Source organism: Lytechinus variegatus, chromosome 15 (genome assembly GCF_018143015.1).
Source record: "Lytechinus variegatus isolate NC3 chromosome 15, Lvar_3.0, whole genome shotgun sequence".
Classification (NCBI taxonomy): domain Eukaryota; kingdom Metazoa; phylum Echinodermata; class Echinoidea; order Temnopleuroida; family Toxopneustidae; genus Lytechinus; species Lytechinus variegatus.
In genome coordinates, this window is record NC_054754.1 from 9,403,702 (window position 1) to 9,413,357 (window position 9,656).

The window sequence follows — 9,656 nt, forward strand, 5'->3', positions numbered from 1 at the left end:
CACGCGCAGCAGCGAAGAAAACCAGACCTTTGACGTTTAACCCCAATTTAATTTGCGAAAACAAAACATAAACGTAAACGCATCCAATGTGGCTAGACACACCCACGTCCACACGAGTACGAAAAGCAGATTGAAGATTAATTGAGATATAGGCCTAGAGCAATCAACTCCCAACAGCTCAGCCCCACTAGCCCCCTGGAATTAGTTGAAGGAGCCTGGACTGGAGCTGGCGCTGGCTGGCTTGATTGTATGCATACTGTGTAGCCTGTTGTGCAGTAGCCTGTAGGCCTACGTCGACTACGTGTGCCTCCATACAAAGACCATAGGCCATCTGATTTTCAAACCTAAGCAGAAGAAGCCCGGCCGGAGGCGGAGAAGAGGCACTGCACTGATCATGTCTGACTCTGCTGAGTGAAAGAAACTGGTTGAAGCCAGGTGAATGGATGTGCATGGAATTGATTGCAAACTAGTTCAAGCATAGGTCAAGCATACGTCTAGGTTAATCAGTCATAGTGGCTGATGTTATAGACGACAGAAATCACTCTCGGGCCTTTTTATCAAAGTGGAGTCAATGGCAGAGTTGGGATTCGAACTCACAACCTTACGATTATGAGTCCAATGCTCTAACCACTGGACCACACGACCCTACATCTGTAGGAGCACGGAAAAAAATTAGAAAATGTAAAAAAAACCTCCAAAACAGATTTTTTTTGTCCAAATTAACCCTAACTTTTGGTGTAAATACTATTTGCACACATAAAATGACACCAACTTTACCAAACTCATCCCAGCATATCACACTGTAATGGCTAATGGATAGATAGTCTACCCCCGGCTGGGCTGGGGGGGGGTTGGGATTGGGTGGTGAGGAGGGAGACGGCGGTGGAGATTGTCCATGAATGACAGTGATATCCTGGGTTGATTTCGTTGAGCAAACAGTCAGTGTAGAGTGAACAATATAATTGATCATTGATCTAAGTAAGATGTCAACTTAGAATTCTTGGGTAATTATGAATATTATCATAGAGGGCAGAGATTATCCATGACAAGGATATGCTGGGATGAGATAGTTGAGCGACCTCTGGTTCTGTGAATTTAGAGTACATGCCTCTAATGCAGTTTAATCTGTAACATTCAGTTAGTGTAGAGTGAACAATAAGATGGATCATTGATCTAAGTAAGATGTCAACTTAGAATTCTTCTTTTTTTATTTGACTAGTCACATAATCTTGGGTAATTTATCATGAATATTATTATATAGGGTGGAGATTATCCATAACTGATATGCTGGGATGGGGTATTTGACCCACCACTGTTTCTGTGAACTTATGCCTCTAAAACCAACTTAAAGGACTAACTTAATTTTGCAGGTTAATCCCGAACATTCAGTTAGTGTAGAATGAACTATATGATGGATCATTGATCTAAGTAAGATGTCAACTTAGAATTCTTCTTTTTAAATTTAACTAGACACTTAACCTTGGGTAATTCATGATGAATATTATTGTCAGTGGTGTAACATTTTAACAAGCTTGACAAATCTAATGTTTTCTTAACTCTTGTCTCAGCTCAGCTTGGGAAGACCATTGAGACTCCAGCACTTGGTTAAAAAAGAGAAAACAAATACCAGACAGAAGGCAGGATGGATCAAGAAGAGGTAGTGACATTCACCAGCAATACAGGTGCCAGTGGGGACGTTACTCCTGGTGATGATTCTGATAACGAAAGTGAAATGATGGATGCAATGTTGGAGCAAGAATTGACAGCTCTTCAGAAAGATTTCGACCGAGCATCAACATTTATGACTTCGGTTGCTGCGAACCTTGGAAGTGAAAAACTGTTGTACTTTTACGCAAGGTTTAAGCAGGTGATCTACGGGGTATTGTATTTCTCAGAAATTTGGGTCAGACAATAGCTAGACTCTATTTGATAATCAGCAGATCAAGGTATAAATGTTGTTAACAGTTTGTCTTTCCTTGGGGGGACACAACAATAGATCCCCCATGAACAAAGGACAATCCTCTTCACAGATGCCAATGAGGTAGGGGACAGGGGAGGTTGGGCCTGGGGGGGGGGGGCACTCAAAGCAATCGCTGTACACACATTTGGTAACAGGTTAGCATCCCTAATTGTGTAAGTTTAATTTTAAATTGTTTGATTATATAAGCCAATTAATGTTAAAAAAACCCTGCTAATTCAGTTGTCTCCTGAATTGATCACATGAAATGTTATTACAAAATCAAAACTTTTAGCTAACGGAATGTATTTTGGAATTGGAGAGGACCTAGATTCGATAGATAAGATGCAAATTTTGTTGCCCTATTCCTTAATATTTCGCTACACATTTGTTGTTTTTTGTTCAGGTTTTTTTTCACTTTCTAATGTTTTTAGGCAACAGTTGGAAAATGCAATATATGCAGGCCAGGCATGTTCAATTTCCAAGGGAAACAAAAATGGTAAGTGTGAACTCACTCAACGGTGTATGGTAAGGCTGGTGTATGTAGGTTTGAGTCAGGGGAGGTGGGGGCTTCCTCTCATAAATCCAGGGCCTTGGGAACAATTTTTTACAGGGGTGCTGAAGTAAATTTGACAAAAGAAAGGGGGGGGATCACTACGAAATGAAGGCCATTTTGGCCCCAAGAAATTTGTAAAGCAAAAAAATAACAATAATAATAATTGCCACACCTACCAGAATTCCAGGGGGGTGCTTCCTATGGAGAATATTACACACAGCACCCCCCCCCCCCGCCTAGGGCCGTGCTTAAATCCTAGATGCTACACTCATACATAAAGTATAGTGGATCAGCCATAAAGGCCTACTATATAAATCCAGGGAGCCAATGTTCCTGAAAAGCATCATGAAAACTACTTTTGTGTGCACATGATACTCAGAGAGATATCTACCAGAACGTTCATTTTTATGCGTATATGGTGACGGGGGGGGGGGGACTTTTTTCTGGCGTTTACTTTACCATTACATTAAAACCAAACCACATTTGAAGTATTATTTTTTAAAATTTTGTGCCATAGAGTATATGATAATGTAGTGATCTCTCATGAGTGAGCTGTTTCGTCTGAATAGGAAACCTTCATGGTTAAGTAATTCAGTTTGCCTTCTTCATTCCTTGCAACTTGAGTTTGCAGTTCTCATGAGTATTTTATCTAGTTTATTTTTGTATTTGTATATTTTTGCATGCTTTCTTTTTCTCCGATTCTTATATAACCTTTTTTTTTCAATTTTCTCTTATAAAGTTTTAATTTTTTCTCTAATGAATAAGAACAATGATGATTTGCAATTTTTATGGTCATGCAATGTCATCTCATGTCATGTATTAGAAATTCCAAATTTAGATGTATTTTGAATATTCCGAGAAATGCATTGATGTAACCTCAATTAGTGCGTAAAATCCAAAACTTTGATATTCTTAGATCGATTTTTGTGCCAACTTCTTTTATGTTTCTTTCATTTTATTTTGTTAACTCCTTTTGTACATCAGACTTGATAGTGTGGTGAACTTTCCCTTTAATAATTAAATATTCAATGTATAAATTTTGAACAATATCAGTAAGTTTCCAGCAACTGTGTATATAATGTGTGAAATATATTCAGTGGGAACTGATGATTTCTGCAGATGAATGGTGCTATATAAATGCTGTTCATCATCGTCATCATCAACATCATCATCATCATGTTCATCGCCATCATCATCATTGTCATCGCCATAACCATCTTCATCATATTCATCGCCATCATCATCATATTCATCACCATCGTCATCATAATCACCATCATTATCATCTGATTCAGATGATATTGTAGGTGATGATGACATCATCACCATCATCGTTGTTGCCATCCTCGTCATCATCATTCATCAATGTCAAATCTCTTCATCATATCTCATTGACTTGCACCATATAAACCAGAAAAAAAGCTTCATTCAAGTAAAAAGTCATTAGTACACGCCCACATACAGTTACAAAGTCATATGGGGAAAGGTAATATTTTCATATGCAGGCCTTGTTTCCTGGAGTAATCTGCTGGAATATCGTAAGGAATATATAACAACATATGAAAAGAATTAAAACATATTGATTTAGCATTTTGTAAACAATTTGGAACCCATTGCTCTCTACTCCTTTTGTAAAAAGTGCTAAGGGACCTACATTGTTGCCTATGGGCTATTCCACGGTTACTCACGTTACATTTGGAGACACCTTGACTCATACTTGGACCTGTAACTCCATTATTATTGATAGGAACTAAACATCTTCTTATCACAACAAAGTACACAGTCTGACTATCCTTTGTATAAAAACAAAACTTGGGAAATTTTATTATGCTCCTGGCAAATCTTTGGAATGTGTCGGTTACTCACGTTACATGATTTGGACATGCATTAAATGAAAAGTCGACATAAGTGAAAAGTCTCCTCATGCAAGGCTTTTATGAAAGTTGATTATATCCATTTCAAAGAAGTATATTAGGGAGACAAACTTTGTATATAATTAAAAAAATAAAGAACACATGGTTTTTACTTGGGGTGCAGATAATATGGTTACTCACGTTACGGTTACTCACGTTACATTTTGTCCATGTATGGTTAACAACACACATGTCATTAAAAATTCAATAATGTGTGTAAAATTCATTGCTAGGAACATCAAAAAAGAGATTTTATACAAAAAATTAGAACAGTTGGAGCTTTATTAGGGTGTAGGAGGGAAAGTATGATTTCGCTTACTAATTATGCATAAATTAGCATAATCGCTTAGTACCAATTTGCATGAAATAAATTACTGTATAGTATTGTAGATTATGTCCAAGACAACCTGCACGCAAATTTCCGGCGTGATCGTGCGGCCAATGGCCGAGATCTCAAGAAGGGCCTGGGAGGCCCCCATCCCCCCCCCCCCCCCCCCGGCCATATCAACTCCCAAAATACCCCGGTCTAGATAGGGTTACAGGTATAAAGGGCATTCAATGTGTTGTTCGAACACTCTTCGAACACTCGGAAGTTTGGTTAATCAAAACCAAGCCTTACTAATGCACTCTCGCATTGTGAATACTTCTACTAATATTCATTTTATTGTGTGAATGTATGACTACTGATATTTTGATGAACAAAGAGTCACATAAAAGAGGTGTACCCTCATTTTGATTTTAATTAATCAAAAATAACTTCACAACTCACCATGAGACTTAAAACTTGACATCCCACAGAAAATGTTACCTAACTGAATAATTTTTACTGGTTACTCACATTACATGATGGTTACTCACGTTACAAAGTTACTCACGTTACAGTTTTTCTTCATCATTTTTATAAAAAAATTGTACTTTTTAATGATTTTGATAGTCATCACTGTGTCAAAGATTGTTTGAAGGAAGAGAATTTAAAATCCCACCAATTAACTGTGAAGAATTTTTCTCTCAGAAAACAAAGTCAGTTTTTTCGGTTACTCACGTTACATCACCTCAACAGGTTGCAATATTCAGTTTTGAATGAGTACTACAAATTTACTTGAAAAGCTGTTGTGTATTTTAAGTAATTTGCCCCTTCTAAACTTCAGAAATACATAAAGTGGTATGTTGTTGCAATAACAAAATGGTAATAAGGCATATTTCATTTTTCACTATTTTTCTTGTATTTTGGTACAAAATGGAAGACACAACTTTTGACCATTTTTTTCCAAAGTATACATATGAAAATAAACTTTTTATTTCTTGTTCCTGAAACTATCATGTATGAAGGACTTAAAGTATTAAAAAATTCGAGAAAATATTGAATTTGAATTTTTAAGCTCATGTCCACCAACCTGTGGAATTGCCCCTATGCATTTTTTAAATACAAAACTGAAATGTTTATTGCTAAATTATCAATCATCATTTATCATCGTGTTGTTTGACTTGGCATGAGGAGTCAAATTTGCTGACACCCCTCTCCTTTCTCTTTTGCGTATAATATTGATCGTTTCTAGGGATGCTTGGAATGCGTTGAAGGATATGAGCAAAGAACAGGCCATGATGGAATACATCGAAGCCATGGATGAAGTAGACCCAGACTGGAACTCAAAGGTCAAAGGTCACAAGTCGGTTTCCAAAGGGTTAGGAGTCGGAGTCAGTACTATGCTAGCCGAAGAAGAAGCGGAGTTGAGGTAAGGATGGAGTTTAAGTCGATCTAGGGCCCATTTCATGAAACCTGTTGCTTTAACAAATTTGCAATGCAACTGAAATAATTTGATTGGCTGATGGCAATATAGAAATTGTGCATTTGTGAAAATAACACTTCTTTATGAAACAGGACCCATATTTGTTAGTAAAATGTAATGAATTATGATAAATATGAAGAAAATAAATATGAGAGAGAGATGGGATGGCAGAATAATGAGCATTTATGACTGCATTGTTAGTATTTGATCATGAGAAGGCTATTATGATGGGCATGATTGGCATCACAGCTGTAATGTGACAATGGGAGATCATCTTCAATATTAGCTACTTTTGGAAAAAATTTCGGTATCCAATTTTAAGTCTCCAGCTTGGCAGTTTGGGAGATCAATTTTCCGTAGAGGGGGCAAGCACTTGCATAGTTCTGATCGATGTGTTTTTAGATTTTGATTTATGTTTTTTTCCTGTTTTGAAAAATATGTGTTAATGGTACAGTAGACAAAGACAAAAAAATGAAGTGCAAATGTCTATCACAGACCATAAATTTACATTTGTAAATTTTGTATTGCTCCTGTGTTAAGGGTCCAAGATTCATCCTACTGTGAAGAAGTCTGGAATGTATTACAGTCTGATGTATGTCCCATAAATTTAATTTTGAGAGCACTGGCCTTATTTCTTTTTTGTGTGTACTGTATATATCTCTATATTTATCTTTTTAACCTCTTGTCAAGTGCTCTTCCTTTCCCAGAGGTGTTGTGGCTCAGTGGATAAGTCTCCCGGACTCTGAACCACAAGGTTCGGGTTTCAATTTCCACCGCAGCACTTGTGTCCTTTGGCAAGGCATTTATTTACATTCGCCACTCTCCCCCCAGGTGTAGTAAATGGGTACCCGGTAGGAAGGAATTCCTTGAAGATAACCTTGCTAAAGCCGCGGTAACAGTGTGCAGTGTTTAAAATAATTTGTATTAAGTGCTATATAAATTTTGCATTATATCATTATTATTAGATGATTTACTTGTGGAGTGTTTAGTACCAAAGTATACTAAAATGCTGCATTTTTTATAGTGATCAAGAGAAATCCATTTTCGACTGGTGCAAGGAGGGTGCGGAGGAACAAGTGCGACTTCTTCTGTCTAGGGAGGACAGTAGTATCAATCAGGTGGACGAGGACGGACTGACGTTGCTTCATTGGGCATGTGACAGAGGTCACCTGGAGGTCGTGACCTTACTCCTTGAACGAAAGGTCAACGTAAATGCTCCAGACCCAGATGGCCAAACCCCTCTTCATTATGGTAAAGTACTGCTGCTCTGACTATTCAATTTTAAAAATGTGTTTGTGTTCAAGCAGAAGGGCTAGCGTCCTTACACATGGGGTACTCTTCTTTCTCTTGTACGCACATTTCATCATAAATGATTTCAAGTAAAAATATTACTCCGCAGCTCTTGTAGCCTGTATCACATTATGATATAATGTCCCTTTGTACTCATTTAAAAAGGGACTTGCATATTGTAAGCCATTTCAGAGTTAGCTCATGATAAACTTTTCTTAATTGGCCTTTTTTATAAGGATGAGCATCAACATTTCCAAATGAAGATGTTGTGTAAGTTATCCAGGCAAACCATTCAAATTCTAAGACAGAAAAGGAATGGTATAGACCACGTAACTAGAATAGTGTGTCAGTGAAAAAGTTTAGAAATTGTTGGTTGTATCATTGTCTTTTGACACATTGAGCATTTTTTTGGCTACTGTCAAATACCAATGATTATGAGCATTTTCCTCTTTGTTGCCCCTGGTCCTCAGTACTCTTTGTTTATTTTCATACCTTGTGATTAATTATAGATCACCTTTGTGAAACCTGTATTTGTTAAAGCCTGTCTAAAGCTTTGGTGTAAAGGGTTATTATAACTATACATGAGTATGATCAAACAAAGCGTAGAAGTCATTGAATGCATTTTTTGCCCAATAGAATTTAATTATGACATTTTTCAGGCTAAATCTAAAATAGCCGTTTGAACACTTATTTCACATATTTAGTAATTTGATATTAAAAAGCTTCTGACAAAGGTCATGTCTTGATATCTTCAACCCATTCCATGCTTGAGGTGTTTCATATAAACAGAATTTTGATCAGGCACCCAATCGAATGACGTTTTCATGTAAAATCTGTAAATTTGTCGAAAAAGTACATATAATAGTATATATCCTTCTTACCACAACTGGTTTGGGGCACATGCATTCATATTCAGTTGGGCGCATCGTGGTCTAGTGGTTCTGACTGTCGCCTTACAAATAGAGTGTCGTGGGTTCGAATCCGAGCCATGGCGTGTTTTCCTTCAGCAAGAAATTTATCCACACTTTGCTGCACTCGACCCAGGTGAGGTGAATTGGTACTTGGCAGGATTAATTCCTTGAATGCATGAGTGCTAAAAGGCAGCTAGCTCGAGCTAAAGCCGGGGTAATGATTACAAAGTGCCTCGGTATAGATTATTTCTAGATAGATGGCGCTATACAAATGCCTTTTATTATTATTGTAATATTAAGTGGTGAAATGTATTAGTGACATACACTTTTGGGAGACTTATCAAAACTAAAGACAGGCTTTAACATCCAGTTTACTAATCTCTCTGTCTGTCTGTCTGTCTGTCTCCTTCCCCTTTTACAGCCTGTACGTGTGAACACCTCCCGATCATTGAAGCTTTGGTCAAGCACGGTGGTAGTGTGAACACCAAGGATGCAGATGGGAACGTGCCTGCAGACAACACATACAGAAAAGATATCCATCAGTTATTAGCAACAAACTATGATGTAACATGATAGTTAGTTTGATTATTATTTTTTAAATTTCATAATTTTGTACAATAGAGTACCGAAGTGATGACGTCACAATTTTTTTTTTTTTTGCATTTCAGCATTTTCGATACCATTTTTTGGTAGAGCATGATGAAATACTTACACTATTAAAATTTGGTGTGAATCGGTCCATGTGGGCCTGAGATGTGTCACATGAATACGTAATTAAAGTCAAAGTCAATGTATCATGTACCTGGTTTCTAACATTTAGAACCAGGCCAATAATACATTGACTTCAATTGGGCTAATTATGTATTCATGAGGTCACATCTCAGCCCCCCATGGACCGATTCTCACCAAATTTTAATAGTGTATTTCATCATGCTCCACCAAAAATGGTATCAAAAATGCTGAAATATAAAGTTGGAAAATTGATGAGGTGACACTTCGTTACTCTGTATTGTGTATTATTGTAAAGAGGATGAGGCATTGTGCCAGTACACTGAGAGAGATAGAATTCTGCTTTCATAGCAAATTAAAAATTGTGTTCAGAGGAAAAAGAAAAATCAAGGAAAGTACTTAGTAGATAGGTGAAAGTTTGAACAATATTGGACAAACAATAGGTAAGTTATGGATTGTTAAAAATTGGAAAAATTGGTAGCCAGTTTACCTGTGAAGACTTCAAATTGGCAA

At 37.1% G+C, this 9,656-nt stretch overlaps 1 protein-coding gene across 3 annotated transcripts; it reads left to right on the forward strand.

Annotated features, from left to right (window-relative positions):
• Positions 1 to 8: 8 nt before the first annotated feature.
• Positions 9 to 9,067, forward strand: LOC121429255 (acyl-CoA-binding domain-containing protein 6-like). 3 transcript variants are annotated; one of them, XM_041626233.1, is made up of 6 exons: positions 9 to 435; positions 1,574 to 1,867; positions 2,392 to 2,456; positions 5,983 to 6,159; positions 7,238 to 7,464; positions 8,836 to 9,067. In XM_041626233.1, the coding sequence occupies exons 2-6, from the start codon at positions 1,643 to 1,645 to the stop codon at positions 8,985 to 8,987; spliced, it is 846 nt and encodes a 281-aa protein (XP_041482167.1). In that variant the 5' UTR covers positions 9 to 435; positions 1,574 to 1,642; the 3' UTR covers positions 8,988 to 9,067. The 3 variants fall into 3 exon arrangements, with proteins under 3 accessions (XP_041482167.1, XP_041482165.1, XP_041482166.1); XM_041626231.1 differs by having other exon boundaries at positions 14 to 435; positions 1,569 to 1,867; XM_041626232.1 differs by having other exon boundaries at positions 429 to 445; positions 1,569 to 1,867.
• The last annotated feature ends 589 nt before the right edge of the window (positions 9,068 to 9,656 follow it).

Bases quoted from the DNA above. Each gene is read 5' to 3' on its own strand.
- LOC121429255 (XM_041626233.1), top strand. From the start codon at position 1,643: ATGGATCAAGAAGAGGTAGTGACATTCACCAGCAATACAGGTGCCAGT. The intron at 1,868-2,391 runs GTGATCTACGGG...TAATGTTTTTAG, and splicing joins TTTACGCAAGGTTTAAGCAG to GCAACAGTTGGAAAATGCAA. The intron at 7,465-8,835 runs GTAAAGTACTGC...CCCCTTTTACAG, and splicing joins CCAAACCCCTCTTCATTATG to CCTGTACGTGTGAACACCTC.